Source organism: Ranitomeya variabilis, chromosome 3 (genome assembly GCF_051348905.1).
Source record: "Ranitomeya variabilis isolate aRanVar5 chromosome 3, aRanVar5.hap1, whole genome shotgun sequence".
Lineage (NCBI taxonomy): Eukaryota > Metazoa > Chordata > Amphibia > Anura > Dendrobatidae > Ranitomeya > Ranitomeya variabilis.
In genome coordinates, this window is record NC_135234.1 from 784,526,175 (window position 1) to 784,552,854 (window position 26,680).

At 49.0% G+C, this 26,680-nt stretch overlaps 3 protein-coding genes across 4 annotated transcripts in view; 1 reads left to right on the forward strand and 2 right to left on the reverse strand.

Annotated features, from left to right (window-relative positions):
• The first annotated feature begins 3,291 nt into the window (after nt 1–3,291).
• ILK (integrin linked kinase) overlaps nt 3,292–26,680 on the forward strand; it is a 35,812-nt gene continuing 12,423 nt past the window's right edge. Inside the window, exon 1 of one of the 2 annotated variants that reach the window (XM_077299002.1) lies at nt 3,292–3,562. In XM_077299002.1, coding sequence (XP_077155117.1) covers nt 3,445–3,562 — 118 coding nt within the window. In that variant the 5' untranslated portion in view covers nt 3,292–3,444. Of the gene's footprint in view, nt 3,563–3,586; nt 3,606–26,680 lie in introns of those variants that run through there. The other variant, XM_077299003.1, reaches the window with a different exon arrangement.
• On the reverse strand, nt 19,646–21,013 carry LOC143817518 (uncharacterized). Its single transcript, XM_077298996.1, has 2 exons — nt 20,757–21,013; nt 19,646–20,645 (listed from the first exon to the last, which is right to left on the reverse strand). Exons 1-2 carry the CDS (start codon nt 20,849–20,851, stop codon nt 19,646–19,648), a joined length of 1,095 nt encoding a protein of 364 aa, XP_077155111.1. The 5' UTR covers nt 20,852–21,013.
• Nucleotides 20,975–22,255, reverse strand: LOC143817593 (uncharacterized). Its single transcript, XM_077299084.1, has 4 exons — nt 21,683–22,255; nt 21,519–21,593; nt 21,325–21,411; nt 20,975–21,223 (listed from the first exon to the last, which is right to left on the reverse strand). Exons 1-4 carry the CDS (start codon nt 21,848–21,850, stop codon nt 20,975–20,977), a joined length of 579 nt encoding a protein of 192 aa, XP_077155199.1. The 5' UTR covers nt 21,851–22,255.

The window sequence follows — 26,680 nt, forward strand, 5'->3', positions numbered from 1 at the left end:
TCCCAGCTATATATTTGTGGTCTCCCCCCTGATGACACACATGGTACCGCCCACACCCCTCCTCCCCTCACACTCCTCTCTCCCGCCCTGACTCCCAGCTATATATTTGTGGTCTCCCCCTGATGACACACATGGTACTGCCCACACCCCTCCTCCCCTCACACTCCTCTCTCCCGCCCTCCCAGCTATATATTTGTGGTCTCCCCCCTGATGACACACATGGTACCGCCCACACCCCTCCTCTCCTCACACTCCTGTCTCCCGCCCTGACTCCCAGCTATATATTTGTGGTCCCCCCCTGATGACACACATATGGTACCGCCCACACCCCTCCTCCCCTCACACTCCTCTCTCCCGCCCTGACTCCCAGCTATATATTTGTGGTCTCCCCCCTGATGACACACATGGTACTGCCCACACCCCTCCTCTCCTCACACTCCTCTCTCCCGCCCTGACTCTCAGCTATATATTTGTGGTCTCCCCCCTGATGACACACATGGTACCGCCCACACCCCTCCTCCCCTCACACTCCTCTCTCCCGCCCTGACTCCCAGCTATATATTTGTGGTCTCCCCCGTGATGACACACATGGTACAGCCCACACCCCTCCTCTCCTCACACTCCTCTCTCCTGCCCTCCCAGCTATATATTTGTGGTCTCCCCCTGATGACACACATGGTACCGCCCACACCCCTCCTCTCCTCACACTCCTCTCTCCTGCCCTCCCAGCTATATATTTGTGGTCTCCCCCTGATGACACACATGGTACCGCCCACACCCCTCCTCTCCTCACACTCCTCTCTCCTGCCCTCCCAGCTATATATTTGTGGTCTCCCCCTGATGACACACATGGTACCGCCCACACCCCTCCTCTCCTCACACTCCTCTCTCCTGCCCTCCCAGCTATATATTTGTGGTCTCCCCCTGATGACACACATGGTACTGCCCACACCCCTCCTCTCCTCACACTCCTCTCTCCTGCCCTCCCAGCTATATATTTGTGGTCTCCCCCTGATGACACACATGGTACCGCCCACACCCCTCCTCTCCTCACACTCCTCTCTCCCGCCCTGACTCCCAGCTATATATTTGTGGTCTCCCCCCTGATGACACACATGGTACCGCCCACACCCCTCCTCCCCTCACACTCCTCTCTCCTGCCCTCCCAGCTATATATTTGTGGTCTCCCCCTGATGACACACATGGTACTGCCCACACCCCTCCTCCCCTCACACTCCTCTCTCCCGCCCTGACTCCCAGCTATATATTTGTGGTCTCCCCCTGATGACACACATGGTACTGCCCACACCCCTCCTCCCCTCACACTCCTCTCTCCCGCCCTGACTCCCAGCTATATATTTGTGGTCTCCCCCCTGATGACACACATGGTACTGCCCACACCCCTCCTCTCCTCACACTCCTCTCTCCTGCCCTGACTCCCAGCTATATATTTGTGGTCTCCCCCTGATGACACACATGGTACTGCCCACACCCCTCCTCTCCTCACACTCCTCTCTCCTGCCCTGACTCCCAGCTATATATTTGTGGTCTCCCCCCTGATGACACACATGGTACTGCCCACACCCCTCCTCTCCTCACACTCCTCTCTCCCGCGCTGACTCCCAGCTATATATTTGTGGTCTCCCCCTGATGACACACATGGTACCGCCCACACCCCTCCTCCCCTCACACTCCTCTCTCCCGCCCTGACTCCCAGCTATATATTTGTGGTCTCCCCCTGATGACACACATGGTACTGCCCACACCCCTCCTCGCCTCACACTCCTCTCTCCTGCCCTCCCAGCTATATATTTGTGGTCTCCCCCCTGATGACACACATGGTACTGCCCACACCCCTCCTCCCCTCACACTCCTCTCTCCCGCCCTGACTCCCAGCTATATATTTGTGGTCTCCCCCTGATGACACACATGGTACTGCCCACACCCCTCCTCTCCTCACACTCCTCTCCCGCCCTGACTCCCAGCTATATATTTGTGGTCTCCCCCCTGATGACACACATGGTACCGCCCACACCCCTCCTCCCCTCACACTCCTCTCTCCCGCCCTGACTCCCAGCTATACATTTGTGGTCTCCCCCCTGATGAATGGTACCACCCACACCCCTCCTCCCCTCACACTCCTCTCTCCCGCCCTGACTCCCAGCTATATATTTGTGGTCTCCCCCCTGATGACACACATGGTACCGCCGACACCCCTCCTCTCCTCACACTCCTCTCTCCCGCCCTGACTCCCAGCTATATATTTGTGGTCTCCCCCTGATGACACACATGGTACTGCCCACACCCCTCCTCTCCTCACACTCCTCTCCCGCCCTGACTCCCAGCTATATATTTGTGGTCTCCCCCCTGATGACACATATGGTACTGCCCACACCCCTCCTCCCCTCACACTCCTCTCTCCCGCCCTGACTCCCAGCTATATATTTGTGGTCTCCCCCCTGATGACACACATGGTACCGCCCACACCCCTCCTCTCCTCACACTCCTCTCTCCTGCCCTGACTCCCAGCTATATATTTGTGGTCTCCCCCCTGATGACACACATGGTACTGCCCACACCCCTCCTCCCCTCACACTCCTCTCTCCCGTCCTGACTCCCAGCTATATATTTGTGGTCTCCCCCCTGATGACATACATGGTACCGCCCACACCCCTCCTCTCCTCACACTCCTCTCTCCCGCCCTGACTCCCAAGCTATATATTTGTGGTCTCCCCCCTGATGACATACATGGTACCGCCCACACCCCTCCTCTCCTCACACTACTCTCTCCCGCCCTGACTCCCAGCTATATATTTGTGGTCTCCCCCCTGATGACACACATGGTACCGCCCACACCCCTCCTCTCCTCACACTACTCTCTCCCGCCCTGACTCCCAGCTATATATTTGTGGTCTCCCCCCTGATGACATACATGGTACCGCCCACACCCCTCCTCTCCTCACACTCCTCTCTCCCGCCCTGACTCCCAGCTATATATTTGTGGTCTCCCCCCTGATGACATACATGGTACCGCCCACACCCCTCCTCTCCTCACACTACTCTCTCCCGCCCTGACTCCCAGCTATATATTTGTGGTCTCCCCCCTGATGACACACATGGTACCGCCCACACCCCTCCTCCCCTCACACTCCTCTCTCCCGCCCTCCCAGCTATATAGTTGTGCTCTCCCACCGATGACACACACATGGTACCGCCCACACCCCTCGGCTACGTAGTGTGGCTTAGTACCACGTGATCGCCCCGTCTCTCGCCACCTCCCTATATATGGTCAATGAGCTCAGCTCTAGTAATGGGCGGAGTTGAAGTCTCGGCCTCATCCTATTGGCTAATAACTCTTCTTTTCACGCCTTGTCATTCATATTAGCCCCGCCCTTCGGCTATCCAGGCTGTAGTCTATTGGCTGGATACAATTTAGTTCCGCCCATGGCCGATAGTTATTGGGAACCCAGTGTAAACCAGCCCATCAGCGACGCCTCGCTGCGGAATGTGACGTGTCTGAGCGTGCGCGCACGTACTGGGGCCGACGGGAGCGAGCGCAGAGGTGAGTGCGGGGTGTGTGCGGCGGGAAGTGTCCGCAGCCTCAGGTGTGAGGGCGGTGTGTGCGGTATACAGGGGGAGTGTATGTACTGTATACAGGGGGAGTGTATGTACTGTATACAGGGGGATGTGTGTATACTGTATACAGAGGGAGTGTATATACTGTATACAGGGGAGTGTATATACTGTATACAGGGGGAGTGTATATACTGTATACAGGGGGAGGTGTATGTACTGTATACAGGGGGAGGTGTATGTACTGTATACAGGGGGAGTGTATGTACTGTATACAGGGGGAGGTGTATGTACTGTATACAGGGGAGGTGTATGTACTGTATACAGGGGGAGGTGTATGTACTGTATACAGGGGAGGTGTATGTACTGTATACAGGGGGAGTGTATGTACTGTATACAGGGGAGGTGTATGTACTGTATACAGGGGGAGTGTATGTACTGTATACAGGGGGAGTGTATGTACTGTATACAGGGGGAGGTGTATGTACTGTATACAGGGGGAGTGTATGTACTGTATACAGGGGGAGTGTATGTACTGTATACAGGGGAGTGTATATACTGTATACAGGGGGAGTGTATATACTGTATACAGGGGGAGGTGTATGTACTGTATACAGGGGGAGGTGTATGTACTGTATACAGGGGGAGTGTATATACTGTATACAGGGGGAGGTGTATGTACTGTATACAGGGGAGGTGTATGTACTGTATACAGGGGGAGGTGTATGTACTGTATACAGGGGAGGTGTATGTACTGTATACAGGGGGAGTGTATGTACTGTATACAGGGGAGGTGTATGTACTGTATACAGGGGGAGTGTATGTACTGTATACAGGGGGAGTGTATGTACTGTATACAGGGGGAGGTGTATGTACTGTATACAGGGGGAGTGTATGTACTGTATACAGGGGGAGTGTATGTACTGTATACAGGGGGAGTGTATATACTGTATACAGGGGAGGTGTATGTACTGTATACAGGGGAGGTGTATGTACTGTATACAGGGGGAGGTGTATGTACTGTATACAGGGGAGGTGTATGTACTGTATACAGGGGGAGTGTATGTACTGTATACAGGGGAGGTGTATGTACTGTATACAGGGGGAGGTGTATGTACTGTATACAGGGGAGGTGTATGTACTGTATACAGGGGGGGTGTATGTACTGTATACAGGGGGAGGTGTATGTACTGTATACAGGGGGAGTGTATGTACTGTATACAGGGGGGTGTATGTACTGTATACAGGGGGAGGTGTATGTACTGCATACAGGGGGAGTGTATGTACTGTATACAGGGGGGTGTATGTACTGTATACAGGGGGAGGTGTATGTACTGTATACAGGGGGGTGTATGTACTGTATACAGGGGGGTGTATGTACTGTATACAGGGGAGGTGTATGTACTGTATACAGGGGGAGGTGTATGTACTGTATACAGGGGGAGGTGTATGTACTGTATACAGGGGGAGGTGTATGTACTGTATACAGGGGGAGTGTATGTACTGTATACAGGGGAGGTGTATGTACTGTATACAGGGGGAGGTGTATGTACTGTATACAGGGGGAGTGTATGTACTGTATACAGGGGGAGGTGTATGTACTGTATACAGGGGGAGTGTATGTACTGTATACAGGGGGAGTGTATGTACTGTATACAGGGGGAGTGTATGTACTGTATACAGGGGGAGTGTATGTACTGTATACAGGGGGAGTGTATGTACTGTATACAGGGGGAGGTGTATGTACTGTGTACGGGGGGCGGGTGCGTATACTGTGTACGGGGGGCGGGTGCGTATACTGTGTACGGGGGGCGGGTGCGTATACTGTGTACGGGGGGCGGGTGCGTATACTGTGTACGGGGGGCGGGGCGTATACTGTGTACGGGGGGCGGGGCGTATACTGTGTACGGGGGGCGGGTGCGTATACTGTGTACGGGGGGTGGTGCGTATACTGTGTACGGGGGGCGGTGCGTATACTGTGTACGGGGGGCGGGGGCGTATACTGTGTACGGGGGGCGGGGGCGTATACTGTGTACGGGGGCGGTGCGTATACTGTGTACGGGGGGCGGGTGCGTGTACGGGGGGCGGGTGCGTATACGGGGGGCGGGTGCGTATACTGTGTACGGGGGGCGGGTGCGTGTACGGGGGGCGGGTGCGTATACTGTGTACGGGGGGCGGGTGCGTATACTGTGTACGGGGGGGCGGGTGCGTATACTGTGTACGGGGGCGGTGCGTATACTGTGTACGGGGGCGGTGCGTATACTGTGTACGGGGGGCGGGTGCGTGTACGGGGGGCGGGTGCGTATACTGTGTACGGGGGGCGGGTGCGTATACTGTGTACGGGGGGCGGGTGCGTATACTGTGTACGGGGGGCGGGTGCGTATACTGTGTACGGGGGGCGGGTGCGTATACTGTGTACGGGGGGCGGGTGCGTATACTGTGTACGGGGGGCGGGTGCGTATACTGTGTACGGGGGGCGGGTGCGTATACTGTGTACGGGGGGCGGGTGCGTATACTGTGTACGGGGGGCGGGTGCGTATACTGTGTACGGGGGGCGGGTGCTTATACTGTGTACGGGGGGCGGGTGCTTATACTGTGTACGGGGGGCGGGTGCGTATACTGGGGGCGGGTGCGTATACTGTGTACGGGGGGCGGGTGCGTATACTGTGTACGGGGGGCGGGTGCGTATACTGTGTACGGGGGGCGGGTGCGTATACTGTGTACGGGGGGCGGGTGCGTATACTGTGTACGGGGGCGGTGCGTATACTGTGTACGGGGGGCGGGGGCGTATACTGTGTACGGGGGGCGGGGGCGTATACTGTGTACGGGGGGCGGGGGCGTATACTGTGTACGGGGGGCGGGGGCGTATACTGTGTACGGGGGGCGGGGGCGTATACTGTGTACGGGGGGCGGGGGCGTATACTGTGTGCGGGGGCGTATACTGTGTACGGGGGGCGGTGCGTATACTGTGTACGGGGGGCGGGTGCGTATACTGTGTACGGGGGGCGGGTGCGTATACTGTGTATGGGGGGCGGGTGCGTATACTGTGTACGGGGGGCGGGTGCGTATACTGTATACAGGGTCGGTGTGGTTGAGTTAAAGACAGCTGGTCGTCCCGCAGCGATTCCGGGGTGAGTTGTTGCAGATTGCCCATGAGATCCCGCTCGCTGGACACTTGGGGATCAGTAAAACTAAGGCCCAGCTGTCTCTCAACACTTCTATTGGCCCAAGATGGGGACAGATGTGACAAACTACTGCCGCTCCTGTGTCACCTGCCAAAGAGTGGGGAAGGCGGGGCCTGCTCTTAACCCCTTACTGACAGCCAATTTGGTACTTAAAGGGCCACTGTCATCCCCCTCCAGCCGTTATAAACTAAAAGAGCCACCTTGGGCAGCAGTAATGCTGCATTCTAACAAGGTGGCTCTTTTAGTTTTAGGTTCTAGTATACCCCAAATAAAGCGTTTTTATACTTAGCCACAGTTCCTGTCTCTAGCCAGGTAGGCGGGTCCTCACTCCCCAGCTTGGCCAGCTCCTCTGCCGTCACTCACATCTTCAGGGGCTTTCGGCGCCGCACCCTTAGCGCTGTTTACGTTTCTAACCCGGCGCCTGCGCTGTGTACTGGTGTCCTGCGCAGTGAGCTTTGGCCGTCTGACGTCCCAGCCAGGCTTGCACACTGCGCCTGCGCGGGCAGTGCGGCCACCCACCTTTGGAATCCCCGCCCCGCACTGTGTGTTATGCATTATGCAGAGTGCGGGGCTGGGATTCACAAGCAGGGCGGCCGCACAGGCGCAGTCTACAAGCCTGGCTGTGACGTCAGATGGCCAGAGCTCACTGCGCCTGCGCAGCACAGTAGTACACAGCGCAGGTGCTCGTTTTGAAGCGTAAACAGCGCTGAGGGGGCGGCGACAAAAGCCCCTGAAGATTGGAGTGACGGCAGAGTAGCGGTTCAAGCTGGGGAGTGAGGACCGGTATTGTGGCTAAGTATAAAAACGCTTTATTTGGGGTATGCTTGAACCTAAAACTAGAAGAGCCACCTTGTTAGACTGCAGCATTACTGCTGCCCAAGGTGGCTCTTTTAGTTTAGAACGGCTGGAGGGGGTGACAGTGGCCCTTTAGTGACCGGGCCAATTTTTACTATTCTGACCACTGTCACTTTATGAGGTTGTAACTCTGGAACGCTTCAACGGATCCCGGTGATTCTGACATTGTTTTTCTCGTGACATATTGTACTTCATGTTAGTGGTAACATTTCTTCGATATTACTTGCGATTATTTATGAAAAAAAAGAAAATATGGCAAAAAAATTTAAAATTTTGCAATTTTCTAACTTCAGAGATATGTCACACAAAATACTTAATAAGTAACATTTCCCACATGTCTACTTTACATCAGCACAATTTTGGAACCAACATTTTTTTTTGTTAGGGAGTTATAAGGGTTAAAAGTTGACCAGCAATTTCTCATTTTTACAACACCATTTTTTTTTAGGGACCACATCTCATTTGAAGTCATTTTGAGGGGTCTATATGATAGAAAATACCCAAGTGTGACACCATTCTAAAAACTGCACCCCTCAAGGTGCTCAGAACCACATTCAAGAAGTTTATTAACCCTTCAGGTGTTTCACAGGAATTTTTGGAATGTGTTAAAAAAAAATGAACATTTAACTTTTTTTTGCAAACATTTTACTTCAGAACCATTTTTTTTTTATTTTCACAAGTGTAAAAACAGAAATTTAACCATAAATGTTGTGCAATTTCTCCTGAGTACGCCGATACCCCATATGTGGAGGTAAACCACTGTTTGGGCGCACCGCAGAGCTTGGAAGGGAAGGAGCGCCGTTTGACTTTTTCAATGTAGAATTGGCTGGAATTGAGATCGGACGCCATGTCGCGTTTGGAGAGCCCCTGATGTGCCTAAACAGTGGAAACGCTCCATAAGTGACACCATTTTGGAAACTAGACCCCTTAAGGAACTTATCTGGATGTGTGGTGAGCACTTTGAGCCCCCAAGTGCTTCACAGAAGTTTATAAAGTAGAGCGGTGAAAATAAAAAATCGCATTTATTAACACAAAAATGATCTTTTCGCCCACAAATTCTTATTTTCACAAGGGTAACAGGAGAAATTAGACCACAAAAGTTGTTGTGCAATTTGTCCTGAGTATGTTGATACCCCATATGTGGGGGTAAACCACTTTTTGGGCGCACCGCAGAGCTTGGAAGAGAAGGAGCGCCATTTTACTTTTTCAATGTAGAATTGGCTGGAATTGAGATCGGACACCATGTCGCGTTTGGAGAGCCCCTGATGTGCCTGAACAGTAGAAAGTGCTTCACAGAAACTTATAAAGTAGAGCCGTGAAAATAAAAAATCCTTTTTTTTTTCCTCAAAAATGATTTTTTTAGCCTGCAATTTTTTTATTTTCTCAAGGGTAACAGGAGAAATTGGACCCCAAAATTTATTGTGCAATTTATGCTGAGTAGGCTGATACCCCATATGTGGGGGTAAACCACTGTTTCTCAGTCGCCCATGACAGCACTACCAGAGAGAGGGAATCCGCCCTTCAGGGACAGGAAACCTACAGGATAAAAGGGCGGTACCTCTCTCCTGCCTCAGTTTTGTTTCCTGTCCCTGACAGGGGAACCCTCAGGATCGGTACCTGTGATCCGGAGCCGACCAGTGGAGGTATGACGGCGGGGAGGCCCCTGTCACCGCTGGTACGGTGTCCGCCGCCGCCGCTTCTGGGTCCGATGGGGCTGCAGAGCGTGCGGAGGGGAGCGCGGCTGCCTCCCCGGATTGGGGTAGGGGCTTCAGGGACCCGGCGTGCCTTTGCAGGAGGCCTGGTCCGGAGCGGCGGCTTGGTGTGAGAGCACCAAGATGGCCGCCGCACCGGATATAGACGCTGTCTACTTCCGGGTCCCGGGGAGCGCGCGTGCGCACTGGGGACCAGCGCTTCCCTGCAACGCAGCCTGGAGGAGGGGTGATCGGCGCTCTATTTAAAAAACAGCTGTGAGAGCGCCCTTTGCTGCATGCAGTCCCAATATGGCGGACAGCGATCAGCAGCTCCAGCCGGCGCAGCCCTTACAGCCACCGCCGCAGCAACAACAGCGACACCACCAGCGCAAGTCAGGCGGAAGGACCTCTGCAGGCACCCGAAGTACCCGCTCCAGGAGCCATTCCACGCCGCAGAGTAAAGCCTCCAATATGTCCAGCCAGCTGACACCTTCTACTTCGGGTCTTATACAAGATCCCGTGCCTCCTCCAGAACTGGTACCTGTAGCTGCGCAAGATGGGTGAGTGATCTTCGTGAAAGTTCACCAAATAATTAGGGTCCCCTTTTCCGTTTATTTTTTAGGCAAGAAAAAAAACGGAGAAAACTAAACATAGAGACTGTCCCTTATGTGGAGAACCCCTGTTACAGAACTGGGATAAAAAATTATGCGGTTCCTGTATAGGACAAGTCCTTTGTGAAGAAACCCCTAGTTTTGCCTCTGAATTACGATCAGTAATAAGATCAGAGGTAGAAACGGCGTTCAAATCCCTTAAAGGGGAGGGGGTTAAGGAGAGAACACCTGTCCCCCTTTCTCACTCCGATCCTTCTAGTTCTGATGAGGATATATCAGACAGGAAAGGTTCCTCTTCCTCCTCAGACTCTGAGAGTGGAGGCCGTCACTGCTTCCCCTTAGACGAAGTAGATGCCCTTGTAAAGACCGTAAGATCTACAATGGGTGTCCTAGACCCACGTCCTGACAAAACGGTACAGGACATTATGTTTGGCGGTCTGGGCCAGAAAAAACGTAGAGTTTTTCCACTTAACGAAAACGTACAGGCCTTAATTAAAAAGGAGTGGGAGAAACCAGAAAGAAAAAATTCATCCGTACCCTCCCTTAAAAGGAAATATCCTTTTGCGGAAGATGATTCTACACCATGGGACAAAGCCCCTAAACTTGACGTGGCAGTAGCTAAAGCGTCAAAGAAGTTTGCACTGCCCTTTGAGGACATGGGAACGCTGAAAGATCCCCTTGATAAAAGAGCCGACACCTTCCTAAAAGGGGCCTGGGAGTCAGCGGGGGGATGTTTAAGGCCCACAATAGCAGCCGCTTGTACTTCTAGATCTCTAATGATTTGGATAGACAATTTAGAGAAACAGTTAAGAGATGGGGTATCCAGACAAAAAATCATTGAATCAATTCCCATGATTAGGGGGGCGGCAGCCTTCTTGGCTGACTCTTCGGCGGACTCTATAAAACTAACTTCAAAATCGGCAGCCCTGTCTAATGCAGCTCGTAGAACGCTGTGGCTGAAAAATTGGCCAGGCGACCTACAGACAAAACAAAAACTCTGTTCAATCCCATGTGAGGGAAAATTTCTGTTTGGAGAAACCCTAGATGACATTCTACAAAAAGCAGGGGATAAGAAGAAGGGATTCCCTAACCTGACCACGCCATACGTTAGGCGGCCCTTTCGGAACAGGAAGTTTTTCCGCAGACGCCCCCTAGAGAACAGAACAGGTGGGAGGATGGGAGAAATAGGGATAGGGGCTTCCTCTTTGGCAATTCCCCAAGAAATAAAAAAAAAAACCTAAGTGACACCTGCCCCAGGGTGGGAGGGAGACTGTCTCAATACCTTCCGGCCTGGGAAAAAATCTCATCCAGTACTTGGATTTTAAACCTGATAAAGATGGGACTTCAGATAAACTTTACCACCCTTCCTCCCCAACACTATGTGGTCACTCCATTGAAACCCTCATGGCGGCAACAACAGGCCTTGGAACTAGAGATCTCAAAACTCATAGCCAAAGATGTGATCCGAGAAGTTCCCTTACTGGAAAGGGGGAAAGGATTCTTTTCCCCACTTTTTCTGATTCCAAAGCCGGACGGTTCCTTCCGCACAATAATAAATCTACGGAAATTAAACAGTTATGTAAAGAATCAAACCTTCAAAATGGAATCGATAATATCAACAATAAAAAACCTGTTTCCAAATTGTTTCATGGTAGTGTTGGATCTCAGCGACGCGTACTATCACGTCACCATCCACAAAAACTCACAGAAATACCTCAGACTAGCAGTAGTCATGGAGGGAGTAGTGAAAGAATACCAGTACAAGGCCCTCCTGTTTGGCATTTCAGTAGCGCCCCGTGTTTTTACCAAGGTGGTAGCAGAAATGATGGCCCACATAAGGGAAAAAGACGTTATTATAATACCATATCTAGACGACTTCCTAATTGTCAGCAACTCAGCCCAACACTGCCAACAACAATGCAGCAGAGTAATAAAAACTCTAACGGAATTAGGTTGGCTCCTAAATCTCCAAAAGTCAAAACTGGAACCAACTGGTGCAAGAGTTTCTGGGCCTAACTCTGGACTCGGTTTTACAGGAATGTCGCCTTCCAGACCAGAAGAAACAAAAAATATTAAGTATTGTGTCCGGAGCTCGCTCAAACCCTCATATGACCTTGAGAGGAGCGATGTCACTGCTGGGGTCCCTTTCTACTTGTCACCCGCCAGTACAGTGGGCTCAAATCCACACGAGAGACCTCCAGTGGGATGTCCTGAAAAATCAGGTTACACTGAGGGGACACCTACAAGGTCGCATGACTCTAAGTTCAGACACTATTCGTTCCCTAGACTGGTGGCTAGATCCCAACAATCTATCAAAGGGGGTTCCGTGGGTGATAGATGCACATCGAGTAGTTACCACGGACGCCAGTCCCATGGGGTGGGGAGCTCACCTGGGAAACAGTGTTACTCAGGGGGTATGGACAGATCAAGAATACCAGGTATCCTCAAATCAAAAGGAACTTTGCGCAGTGAGCCATGCCCTGTCAATTTTTCTTCCCAAACTACGGGGTCATCATGTCCGGGTTTTTTCGGACAATCAGGTAGTAGTAGCCTACCTGAACCACCAGGGCGGGACCAGATCCCAAGCCCTGATGAAAACTACTTCCCAAATCTTTGCCTTAGCCGAACATCACTTCCTATCCCTCTCGGCGTTACATATAAGGGGCGTAGTGAACAAAAAAAGCAGACTTCCTAAGTCGTACCCAGCTAAAACAGGGGGAATGGGCTCTGAACCAAAGAGTCTTCGATCAGATCACCAAAGTCTGGGGGGTCCCAGTAATAGACCTATTTGCCAGTATAGAGAACAGAAAAGTAAAGGAATTTTGCTCTCTAAACCACAGGGGAAACCCCCATGCACTGGATGCATTCTCGATTCCCTGGACTCACGGTCTGGCATATGCCTTTCCCCCTCATATACTTATTCCGGCAGTTCTACGGAAGATAAGACAGGACAGGGCGAGAATCATCCTAATAGCCCCGTTCTGGCCCAAAAGGGCCTGGTTTTCCTGGCTGAGAATTCTATCGGTCACCGATCCCTGGGTCCTTCCGGATCTTCCGGACCTCTTATCACAGGGACCGGTACTCCACCCTCAGTCGGCAAATCTACACTTGACAGCGTGGAACTTGAGAGGTCACTGCTAAGGGCAAGGGGCTTCTCAGATAATTTAGTGTCCACACTATTAAAAAGTAGGAAGACAATAACAACTAAAATCTATGGTAAAACCTGGAAAAAGTTTCTGTCCACCTCCGGGGTAAAACTACAAGATGGGGTTCCAGTAGTCAAAATATTAGAGTTCCTACAGAAAGGCTTGGATATGGGCCTATCGGTGAGCACCTTAAAGGTGCAAGTAGCGGCCTTAGGGGCGTTATACAATGATAGTATTGCCCCTAACCCATGGGTAACAAGATTCATTAAAGCCGCTGTACGTTCTAGGCCGATAAAAATCAAAAGTCCTCCATCTTGGGACTTAAATTTAGTACTTTCAGCTCTGACAGAACCCCCGTTTGAACCCATAGATTCGATACCACTTAAAATCTTATCTCTCAAAACGGCCCTTCTTACAGCCCTAACATCTGCCCATAGAATTAGTGACCTCCAGGCTGTATCTGCGAACCCTCCCTTCACACAAATCATGGAGGATAGGGTAGTTTTGAGAACAGACCCTGCTTATCTACCCAAAGTTGCTTCCAATTTCCATAGATCCCAGGAAATAATCCTTCCTTCCTTCTGTCCAAACCCGAAAAATCAAAAAGAGGAAAAATTCCACACATTAGATGTGAGAAGGTGTCTAGTACATTACCTAGAATCCTCCCGACAGTGTAGGAAGGAAGGGTCTCTTTTTGTCTGTTTTCAGGGACCTAGGAAAGGACTCAAAGCCTCCAAAAGCACTATAGCTCGTTGGGTTACTGATGCGATAGCCCTGGCATACTCGTCCACGGAAAACGCAGTGCCTGAAGGGCTCAAGGCACACTCTACAAGGGCTATGGCGACCTCCTGGGCCGAAAGGTCGGAGGTACCAATAGATAAAATTTGTAAAGCGGCCACCTGGTCAACACCTTCAACCTTCTTTAGGCACTATCGCTTAGACCTGGCCTCTTCGTCGGACTTAACCTTCGGAAGAAGGGTCTTGCAGGCTGTTGTCCCTCCCTAAAGCAATAATCTCTGCAATTCTCTCTGGTAGTGCTGTCATGGGCGACTGAGAATAGTGTAGTTACTTACCGATAACGGTATTTCTCAGAGCCCATGACAGCACCTGCTTATTCCCCCCCTTATCACGTGTGCGGTGAGCACCTTATTAAACGAAATGTGTGTTTTGATTTAGACACGGTGTAATCTTCATAAGTATTTTGCTAAAAATATGTATATTCTTGTTGTCACTAACCTGGAGGACCTCTGATGCTCTGTAGAGAGGTACCGCCCTTTTTATCCTGTAGGTTTCCTGTCCCTGAAGGGCGGATTCCCTCTCTGGTAGTGCTGTGATGGGCTCTGAGAAATACCGTTATCGGTAAGTAACTACGCTATTAGCCTATATTCCCACGATATAGTTGTCAAGGTTCCCACAGTGCTGCCAACACTATGTCACGGATCCCAACAATATGTCAGGGATCCCGGGAGGATATCTTTATCGTCCCCACTACTCGCACCAATTTGTCACGAACCAGGGTTGTTTGATTGACCCTGGTTTCTTCTGAAGGGGATTTATCTATATCCCACTTCCCAGTTCCGGTTTGGAACTTGCAGCTCTGTGGTGCCCCCTTTGCCTTCTGGTCAGATTAGGTACTGCACCTAGGGTAATTAGTCGCCAGAAAGGTTGCCTGCTATGTACTGGCTATTGGGTACGCTGCAGCGAGGGCGATATAACTACTCCCACACAGGTGGGAACAATAATATAATTATCAATGCCACCGTCGCTACATAGATTTCCAATTGCACAGAACAAGGTATACTGCCACCAGCTCCGATTCTACCAAAGGTTAACGGGTCCGGAGCCAACCCAAATCGGTAGCGTAATTCACTTCAGCAGAAGCGACAGTTCGTTCATAGAGCAGGAAGAGACCGCTAGTAAATTATATATTTTACTTCATAAAAAGTTAGGCAGTGTTTACAAAGTAGAAAAGATATTACAAAGAAGACAAAATCGTGTACATTGCATATTGCAAAAAAATAGGATTAACATTGAATAGAGAACACTTAAAGGTCGTTCAGATCATTTTCATATCATCATGGCGGCCGTGTGCTCAGGAGATACATCCAGGTGCATTAGCACCGCTTTGCCAAGCTGTTAGCTCGCTTCCTGGACCAAGACTAAAACAAAACTCAGCAGGTGTAGGATATATGCCCTCTCGCCGTGACATCACTAAGTGGGTTGAGTAATGGTATGCACTCTTTTCTCAGAATTTAAGTTTTTAGAGTCCCCAGACATAGGCATTCCTGGAAGGAGGGAGAGGCTGCTGCACCTTCCTCTCCCATTACACTATATATAGCAGGGGAGAGGGAGGGTGAGTGGCTTTACAGGATTGGTCGCCTGCAGTTTAAAAGCCACACCCTGCTCACACATTAGTATCAAGTTGCACAGTGTCTCTGCCATAGGGCTTTGCTTGTGGTATGAGCGAATGCAGAGGAGGGGGGGGGAGAAAAGGGGGGGTCAAAGGTGCAGTGTGTGTCTGGCATGGTACTTTCCAGAACTAATCTCACATGATGACATTTATTACATTAACATGACAATAGTGTTTTGGTGAGGTGTGTGGGTTTTTTTTTTGTTTTTTTTTTTAAACCCAGAAAATCTTCATCAGATTTTTCATCCTCAGTGGATTTTTACAGATTATGGTGAATGTGATAGCCACTTACTAAAGACTATAGGACAAATGGACGTAGAATGGAGCCCACCGCGCTACTGCATGTAGACTTTTTCAAGCACAGAGCATCGGTTATATTGTTTTTTATTACCGTATATACTCAAGTATAAGCCGAGATTTTCAGCCGATTTTTTTGGGTTGAAAGTCCCCCTCTGCTTATACTCGAGTCATACCCAGGGGTCGGCAGGGGAGGGGAGTCTAATAATACTCACCTGCTCCCAGCGCAGTCCCTGCTTCCCTGGTGCCGCAGCTTCTTCCTGCACTGAGCGGTCACATGGTACCGCTCATTACAGTAATGAATATGTGGCTCCACCTCCCATAGGGGTGGAGCCGCATATTCATTACTGTAATGAGCGGTAACGGTGACCGCTCAATACAGGAAGAAGCTGCGGTGCCGGGGAAGCAGGGACTGCACCGCGCCAGGAGCAGGTGGGTATAACGGGGAGGGGAGCGCTGCGCGATATTCACTTCCTCGTTCCGGCGCCGCTCCGTCTTCAGCGTCTTCTGCAGTGACGCTCAGGTCAGAGGGCGCGATGACATGGTTATTGCACGCCCTCTGCCTAAACGTCAGTGCAGAAGACGATGATGATGGAGCGGCGCCGGAACGAAGTCCGGTGAATATTGAAAGTGCCGGGGGCCTGAGCGACGGAGAGATGAGTATGTGATTTTTTTTTTTTTTTTTATCACCGCAAATGGGGCAAGTGTCTGTATGGAGCATCCTGCAAGCACATTTGCAAGATCCGTTTTTTTGCCCATAACGACGGATTGCGATGGAGGACAAAAGACGGATGTGTGAAAGTAGCCTAAGGCCTCTTTCACACTTAAGTTTTTTTTTTAATCCGTCACAATGCGTCAGCGCGACGAATCGACAGATGCGTCAAAAATAGTGAAAAATGGATGCAAGAATGGCTACAAATTCCTGATCCTGAGCATGCTCTGTGTAAAAAAAAAAAAACCGGATTCCAGCGCTTGATTCCATCATACGACGTGTAACGATGGATCCTGCGCCCATAGGCTTCCATTCTAGTCAACTACGTATGCCGCAGGATCCGTCGCGACACATTTTCCCAATGCAGACAAAAAAACGTTACATTGAACGTTTTTTTTTTTTTTGACGGTCCACCAAAACACGACGGATCCGTCGCACGACGGATGCGACGTGTGGCCATCCGTCGCTAAGGCTAGTTTCACACTAGCGTTTACTGCATTACGTCGCAAATCCGTTTTTTTGCCGAAAAAACGGATGCGTCAAAATTGAAAAACGGTGACAAACGTATGCCACGCATCCAGCATTTCGACGGATCCGTCGCAAATCCGCTAAACGTTTCCGTCGAAAATACTGGATGCGTTGCATACGTTGTATCCGTTTTACCATCCGTTGTATCCGTTTTTCCGACGGATCCGTTTTTAAAAGGGGAGGCTCCCAAAATTTGATTGGCTACTGGAAAATTTGAAAAACTATATAGTACTGTATTTACAGCCCATCTTTGTGGGTTTTAGTTTTGTGGCAGCGATGGAAGGTGTTCTTGGGAGGATTGCTAGTTTGGTTACCGACGTTATCTTTGAGACGAATCGCCTGGATATCATAGTGCGGGAGAAGGAGGCGGCAGCGGAAAGGCGTAGGATGCTTCTGCAGCAACGGAGACGAAGACGAATGTGGATTCATCCGATTAATCAACTACGGATGACCCGGGGTGTCCAGTCCACTCTGTACCTGGAGTTGCGGCACAATCCACACAAATTCCACAACTACGTGCGGATGAGGATTGAACATTTTGATTTTTTGCTTGCAAAACTGGAGGATGTCATCCGAAGACAGGATACAAGGATGAGGCTTGCCATCACACCGGCGGAGCGGCTGATGGTGACCCTGCGGTAAGCCTCTTTTTTTTATTTCATTGCTGATATTGAATGTTATATTACATGCTGCAGAAAATACTGCGCTGGCATATTGCGCACTATTTTCTGCAGCATGTAGTTTTGGTTTTCTTGGCGGACATTCAACTGCTTTATTTAAATGTCATTGCTGATATTGAATGTTAACAGACTGCAGAAAATACTGTGCTGAAATATTGCGTTGCATTTTCTGCAGTTTTTTTTTTTTTTGTTTTTTTTGGGTTTGATGACATGCAACTGCTTTTTTCCTGTCATTGGTCATTTTGAATGTTATATTACATGCTGCAGACAATACTGCGCTGACATATTGCGCACTATTTTCTGCAGCATGTAGTTTGTGTTTTCTTGGCGGACATTCAACTGCTTTATTTAAATGTCATTGCTCATATTGAATGTTAGATAACAGACTGCAGAAAATACTGTGCTGAAATATTGCGTTGCATTTTCTGCAGTTTTTTTTTTTTGGGGTTTTTTGGGTTTGATGACATGCAACTGCTTTTTTCCTGTCATTGGTCATTTTGAATGTTATATTACATGCTGCAGACAATACTGCGCTGACATATTGCGCACTATTTTCTGCAGCATGTAATTTGGGTTTTCTTGGCGGACATTCCACTGTTTTTTTACACCGGATTCATGCTGGTTTTATTGGGTCTCCTGTCATTTTAAAAAAAATTAACAGTGCCATATTATAAAAAATTGCACAGACAAACAATTTTTAACATTTTTTTTTTTTTTTTTTTTATAAAGTTTCCTAGCTACGGGTGAATCTATGACTTCGCTCCATTATCAGTTCAGGCTGGGCATTTCAACTATCTCTGGAATAGTGAAGGACACATGTCGGGCTGTTTGGACCACTTTGCAACCAGAGTATATCCCCCAACCATCCACGGAAATCTGGTTGCGAAGTGCTGAAGAGTTTCAGCAAATTTGCAATTTCCCTAATTGTGTGGGTGCAGTTGACGGGAAACACATAAGGATTGCGAAACCGGCAGGAACAGGATCGGAGTATTATAATTATAAGAAGTATTTCTCCATCGTCCTTATGGCTATTGCAGACGCCAACTGCAGGTTCCTTGCCGTGGACATTGGAGCGTATGGACGGTCCAATGATTCGCAAGTGTTTAAAAACTCTCCGATGGGTCGTTGCCTTTATGGAGAGAGCTACGATTTCCCGCCAGCCAGACCACTGCCAGGAACAAATGACCCAGCCCTGGAATATGTCTTTGTAGGTGATGAAGCCTTTCAACTGTCGCTGCACCTACTGAAACCGTACAGTAGCCGGAACTTAAACCATACCAAGCGGGTCTTTAATTACCGGCTTACTAGAGCACGAAGAGTAGTGGAGTGTTCCTTTGGCATATTGACGGCGAAGTGGCGAGTTCTGCTGACGGCTATCAAGCTGAAAACAACAACTATAGACGAGGTAGTTAAAGCCTGTGTGGTGCTCCACAACTTTGTCCTGTCAAAGGAGCCCGTTTCTTTGGATGATGAAGAGTTGGAGACCACCTTGTGGGACTACCGCAGCAGCTCAGTTCGCTCTACAAGTTCAGTTACAAGGATGAGGGACCAGTTTGCCGATTATTTTGTCTCACCTGTCGGGCGGATCCCGTGGCAAGACATGATTGTGTAACCTGTTTCCCATGTGTAACCTGTTTCCCATGTGTTTTGGTTATGTAAAAAAAGTGTTTCTGCCCCCCCCCCCCAAAAAAAAAGGCCCAAAAGCGTGGTTTTCTTGCTAGTAAAACCATTATGTTATACCCTTTACATGTCTGGTGTTTGTTTTTATTAAACCTTTTTTTATTATATTACCTTAATAAATCCACACACACACAAAGAGTAGAATTGTAATCCGAATTTTATTTTAACTCTTTTTTTTTTTTTTTTTTTTTTTTTGTTTTGCAAAAAAAATATATATATATTTTCCAACATTTTTATAGAAAAATTAGAACATTTTTTAGAATCTTATTTACACACTTTACAAATTTTCAAAGTGTTGGGTGGAGATATGAGAGGAGGATGTGCCGGAAGGTTGGACCACGTCGATAGGTGGGGAAACCCTACTTGTTTGGGGTGCAGTGGAAGTGGGGGTTAAACCAAGAGGCTGACCAGAGGGGGGTGGTGTTGGGGTAGGTGGAAGAGAAAAGTTCAGTAAGGAAAACATTGGGGAAGTAATTTGGTCTAGGGGCCGGGATTGTTGTGGGGACTGGGTCGGGTATTGTGACTGGGTAGGGTAGTGGGAGTGGCGTGGGGTTTGGTAATGGTGCTGGTGTGGGGATTGGAGCTGGGTTTGGTAATGCTGCTGGTGTGGGTATTGGGGCTGGGTTTGGTAATGGGGGGTATGGTGTGGAATTGGAGTGGAGGTGTGGTGAGGTGTGTGGGTCGATTCATTAATGGCCTGCAGTGCAGCATTATGGCAGGTATTCATTACCCGCATCTGTTGCTCAAAAGAAAGCTTCTCCATGCTCATGAGCATGGATTGGAAAAAAAGGTTGGCCGGATCGGGACTTACAGCTGAATGCAGCCTATCCAAGCGACTGCTGGTTTCCTGGCTTGTTTCACTGATGCGTGATTGCACCATGTTGAAACCAGCAGTCACTTGCTCTCCCAAAATTTTGAAAGAGCCTTGGAAGGATGCATTCAGGTGTAAGAACTCAGGAGCATAGCTCCTTTCCTGACCCCTCTGGCGCTGCCGCCACGAACCTAATGGTGGTGTCGAGGTGGCAGGATCAGAGGGGTGGGGTAAAGGGAACGCTAACTGTTCAGCATCAGATGCGAGCAATGAAGCCTGCAATAATGCTCCACTGCTTGGGGCGGATGAAGTGGAGGGGACAGAGGGGTCAGAGGAGAGGACAGAGGGGTCAGAGGAGGGGACAGAGGTGTGGGGCCTACCGACGTGGCCCTCAGTGGCGGACTCAGGAGGGATCGCTCCAGAGGGCGCAGAGGAAGATGCAGGCGCCCGGTGGCTGGAGAAGGTGCTGTGAAAGAAAAAACAAATGAAATTAATACATTGGAATGAAAAAGCCCTGACTGAAAGCAAACTAAGTAGACAGGTTAACATGGTTATTAGTGGGCTGTAGAATACTTACACTCTGCTTAGCATTGTTCGCCTCAGGAAGGAGAGGGCCTGGCCATATTTATATCTGCTCCTCTTCCTTCCTGCAGAGCCACTCGGGGCCTGCATCTCATCATTGAATTCCCTCTTAAAGCGATCCCTCAGTGACCGCCACCGCTTCCTAATCTTTCCAACTGTGAAGACAAGAATCAAAAGAAAAAACCAAAAATTGGTAAATGCAATACATTACAGTCAGCTCAAAACATCACTGGAAAGTGAATACTTACCTAGTTTGCTCTGCTGCTGAGGATGAAGGCTCTCCCGCCTTGGAAACAGGTTGCGACACACTTCGTCCCAGAGCCGACGGGTGACACCGGTATCAGCATGCCTGCGGTCAGCCATGTTCCACAGCGGCTCCCGCTCGCGAACCTCCTCGATGAGACAATCGATGTCAATGTCATCATCATCATCCTCCTCTTCTGCGGGAGCACGCTGTGAAGCCTGTGTCAAAAAAAAAAAAAAAAAAGGAAAACAAACAAATTAGTACACTGAAATACTAAAGTACCAATAGAATCCCCCTCCCCCCCCCAAAAAAAACTCACTGATGGCCGACCGTGGCGACGAGTCCGCCGACTCTGGGACTGTCTGGGAGAGCCTTCAGCGGCAGCAGCAGGAGCAGCAGCAGCAGCCTGAAATGAAGGAAACAAATTCTCAGTTAAGGTAGGCAGGTGTTTAGTAATCTGTTTTGTGTATGGTGCAGTGTGATGTGCGAAGCAACTGTTTCCCCACTACTTACACTTGGTTCCTCCTCCACTTGCATCTCTCCACCCGTCTCGCCCCCTTCTGACAGCTCCTCATCTGATTCAGCTTCCTGTTGAAACATAATGTATGCATGTAGTTATCCATAAAAATTTAATTTAAAGAAATTTAAAAAAAAAAAAAAATTTTGTGTTAACTTACCGATACACGCTGTTGCTGTGGAGGAGGGCTGTCAGAAGAGGACATCGTTTTGTGGTCCTGGTGGGCAGTGGCTGTGTCCTGGTGGGCAGCGGCTGTGTCCTGGTGGGCAGCGGCTGTGTCCTGGTGGTTCTGTAAGTTAAAGACACACTTGCAATCTGCTCGACACATTGAAGTAGCAGATTGGGGTCTTCAAAACTTACTTCTAGCTCTTTAGCTGTGGTCCTGGTGGGCAGCGGCTGTGTCCTGGTGGGCAGTGGCTGTGTCCTGGTGGGCAGCGGCTGTGTCCTGGTGGGCAGCGGCTGTGTCCTGGTGGTTCTGTAAGTTAAAGACACACTTGCAATCTGCTCGACACATTGAAGTAGCAGATTGGGGTCTTCAAAACTTACTTCTAGCTCTTTAGCTGTGGTCCTGGTGGGCAGCGGCTGTGTCCTGGTGGGCAGCGGCTGTGTCCTGGTGGGCAGCGGCTGTGTCCTGGTGGTTCTGTAAGTTAAAGACACACTTGCAATCTGCTCGACACATTGAAGTAGCAGATTGGGGTCTTCAAAACTTACTTCTAGCTCTTTAGCTGTGGTCCTGGTGGGCAGCGGCTGTGTCCTGGTGGGCAGTGGCTGTGTCCTGGTTTATCTGTTATATGTATAATGGATCTATAGTTAGACCACCCCCTGAACTAGGTAATGTTCAATGATAAACACCCTACTAAAATGATGTCAGAAATGTTCATACAGGTGAACACCAAAACCCCCCCAAAAAGTTGCACGTTATACCATTCATTTCCATGTCCCAAAAAACAAAATTTTTTAATGTTAACACCATGAAAAAATATATTTGACACATTTTATTTAAAATAAATAACCTCTCCCCCCCCCAAAAAAAAAAAAAAATACTTTACAGGTTAACCTTTATTAAAAAAAATGAGCCCTCAACCAACCCTGTATTGCATGTGTAACCATTGGTACATACACCAGTTTTAAATTTACCTTTATGAAATAATACTACGGACATTTTTTTAATAAACATTTTATTATAATTTTTTTTTTGCACTTTTTTTTTTAAAAATCACAAGGAGCTGACATGCTCTTTATTTTAAATACAAGTACTTCAACTGCAAATGGTTATAACTGTAATAAAAAAAAATTCAACACTTTTATTAAATAGAAAAACCCCACACTCACACATTCAAACCACAAGCTGCACACCGCTAGACTTTTTTAAAAAACACATCAGATTTAAAAAAAAAAAAAAAAAAAACACATTTAAACCACATGCTGCACAGACCACTATACAGTCAATACATCAGAAAAAGGCAAATAACCAATTATACAGCATGGACAAATGCACATGCCATCAACAAGACGTACCCAAAAAACATGCATGGTATGTGTCCACATTCAGGATCGCATCAGAATTTGGGCAGGATTTCCCATCAGTATTTGTAAGCCAAAACCAGGAGTGTAACAATTAGGGAAAGTATAATAGGAAAACAGGCACACTTTTGCTTTTATCACCCACTCCTGGTTTTGGCGTACAAATACTGATGGAAAATCCTGACCACATCCTGATGCAATCCTGCACATGGACACATACCCTCCCACATGAACAGGCATAAAATTGGCAAAGGCATAATATGGTGCAGGCACATGGTACAAAAGCACACAGCCGTCCAAAAATGCACACATACACATGCACGCACATAGCTTTATGCAAATACACATATGTACAACAAAGGCAGAAAGGTGAAACCAATCAGAAGACGCATACACACACACACATACAAAAGGCTGACAATCCTTTGGCTGAAGCAGCAGGTCTTCACAGTGGCTGGCATCATGGTGGATCTGGACTCTAGCATGGCACTGGCTGGTGCAGGACGATGGCAGGCCTCAGGTTCTCTTCAGGTTTTAAGCTCTTGCTGTAGTCAGTAGTACCTCATACACACAGAAATGCACAGGCACACAGATGCACACTAAAATTGCAATACTCACACTGGCTATGGTGGCTGGAGTCTTGTAGCAGGATGTCTGGAGTCTTGTGGCAGGATGGCTGGAGTCTTGTGGCAGGATGGCTGGAGTCTTGTGGCAGGCTGGCTGCAGTCTTGTGACAGGCTGGCTGGGGTCTTGTGCTTGGCTGGGGTCTTGTGGCAGGCTGGCTCTTGCTGGCAGGCTTCTTTGCTTCTCTGTGTCTTGCTGGCATATGTGGGGTTCAAGGCCCAGGCCAGGTTTATATAGATTTGGGGGTGTCTGACCAATTGGCAACAAAATACTTCTTCTGAGCATGCTCAGTGTAAAAAAAACGTATTGCAGCGCTGCATTGCGTCGTACGACGTGTCCCGACGCATCCGTCGCTCATAGGCTTCCATTGCAGCCAACGACGTATGCCGCAGGATGCGTCGCGACACGTTTTTTAGGCGGAGACAAAAAACGTTACAATCTACGTTTTTTTGAGACGACGTGTCGCCAAATTTCGACGCATCCGTCGTAAAACGTACACGACGTATGCCAATCCGTCGCCATACGTCGCCAATACAAGTCTATGGGAAAAAAACGCATCCAGCAAAAAGTTTTGCTGGATGCGTTTTTTCTGAAAAAAGACGTTTTGAAACGTAATGCAGTTAACGCTAGTGTGAAAGTAGCCTAATACAAGTGTATGGGAAAAAAACGGATCCTGCGGGCACATTTGCAGGATCCGTTTTTTTTCCCAAAACGACGCATTGCAACGGATCTGAAAAGGCAGAAGCGTGAAAGAGTCTGCTTTCAAGGAGCAAGTGATCCCAATTATATGGCCCGTCTGGGTGATGCCCTTCATTGTCAGCGAGATAAGGCTCTGCCAACCGGCATTGCACGGCAAATGTCAGCAATCCCAGTAAGGATTGTATCTGTTGGAGGGTAATTTTTAACTTCACCGAAGCTTTTCACCATTAGCAGTGTTTTCTGTATTATTTTTTTACGATGGTAGCGAAATTGATGTCTATTTCGATGCCTAAGAGAGGCAGTATGTTACATGGGCCGACTGTCTTTTCGGGTGATAGCGGCACGCTGAAGTGCCGAGATAAAAAATTTTAAAATTTTTTTTTGAGGAGGAAGGAGCAGGGTTTAGGTTTTTTTTTTTTTTTTTTTTTTTTTTTTTTTTTTTTTTTTTGTCTGCATGTTTCATAACTGACTACCCTGTTCAGGCAAGTACTGAATAGTTCACAGTAGTGACATGTAATGGAACTCGGCAGGCAGATATCAAAATAATAGTGCTGGTCCACCTTGCAACCTAACAGGTGGAAGCATTGGGGGTAAACAGGTAATAGGCGGAATGCCGACTTTCAGATTTTGCCAGCGGGGTACCGAGCCCAGCTTTGTATGCCAATTCTTCCGCCTTCCTGAAAGACGCAAACGTCACGGAAGCTTCATCTGGGGGGGTTGTGCCGTTAACCGATTCGACTTATGGGGTTAACCGATATTTTACGGGTTCTTTTTTAGGAATTATGCCTAATGGCGAGATTCTTAATAATTTTTTAACGGCAATGATAGCCCCTTTTTAAACATTCTACCTAGTTCAACCTATTGTTAGATCTGTTGATGTACTATTTTGGAGAATTTGCATGCAGATTTTAGGTTACTGGATATTTTTGGTGCAGGGGATGAAAAAAAGTATGTAAAGCCGGAGTTTTGCTATATTCTGGATAGAAATATGTCAAGCTCATTTTCCTGTCCTCTGAGCTCTACCCAGTGACCCGTATTCCACTGTCCGTTGAGTCCGCTTCGGGAACCCATATTCCATTGTCCCATGAGTCCACCTCAGGGACCCATATACCACCGTCCGCTGAGTCTATCTCAGGAACCCGTGTTCCACTATCCGCTGAGTCCACCTCAGGGACCCGTATTGAGTTCGCTACAATGAAAACACTCACCGTTATGTGATTTTGGCTGAGTGGCTCCAGTTGATGGAGGACCTGCGGCTCCTGTGTAGCTCATTCTCCTTTATAGTAAAAGCCTCGTTTGGCATTGATTAATCATCGATTCATCATTGTTGTAGTAACTGCCTCTTTCGGCATTGATTCAAAGTAAATGTTCAAGTAACTGTCTCATTCTGCATTGGCGCATTATTGATTTTGCAACGCTCACCATTGTCGCAGGAGAAGTGATATCCGATGATGGAGGAACTCCGATTACCACTAGGGTGATGGTATGGTTATAGCATTGGCCAGAGGCCCAGGGAGATTGAGAAGGGTCTCCTTGGGTGTTAGCCAGAGTTGGAGCACTTGGCTGCAAGCAAGTGCCGTGCGCTTGAGCAGGAGTGACATCCGATGATGGAGGAACTCTGACTCCAGCTAGGGTGATGGTATGGTTATAGCATTGGCCAGAAGCCCAAGGAGATGGAGAAGCGTCTCCTTGGGTGTTAGCCGGAGTTGGAGCACGTGGCTGTGGGCAAGTGCCGTGCGCTCGAGCCGGAGTGAAACCAATTGATGGCGTAACTCCGGCTCCCTCTTGGGCTATGGCCTGGTGGCTGATTTGGCTGGAGGCCCTGGGAGATGTAGATGGGTCTCCCCGGCTGTGAGCCCTTGATGGAGCACGTGACCGCTGGTGCTGGTCGTGTGCCTGCGGCTGTTTAACGGGACCCTGGATGCGTCGGACCACCCAGATGTGAATGTGGAACGCCCTCCAGAGGACCAAAATCTGTGGTGGCACCTATGTGAGCTGTGTCTGTGGTGGTGCTGGAAGGCACCTCTTTAGAGGGACCACGGGAGTGAGGGTAGGAATAGTCAAAGGAGGATTGGGAGGACCTGCGGTGCCTATGCCTGCGTCCGCTGCGGCTATGATGAGGGAGTGTTGGGGACCTGTAAGTCAGTAATAAGGGGGGGTTATTGGCCATCACTGGTAACGCTGTCCTTGTTAGCAGGGGGAATTTTATTGCATTCCCGTTTTCTGTATCGTGGGCGATAGGGTTTCATTAAGTGTTTTAACACTAGAAGTCCCAGAGAGGGGTCATTTAACATTTCTACCTTTGGAGCCA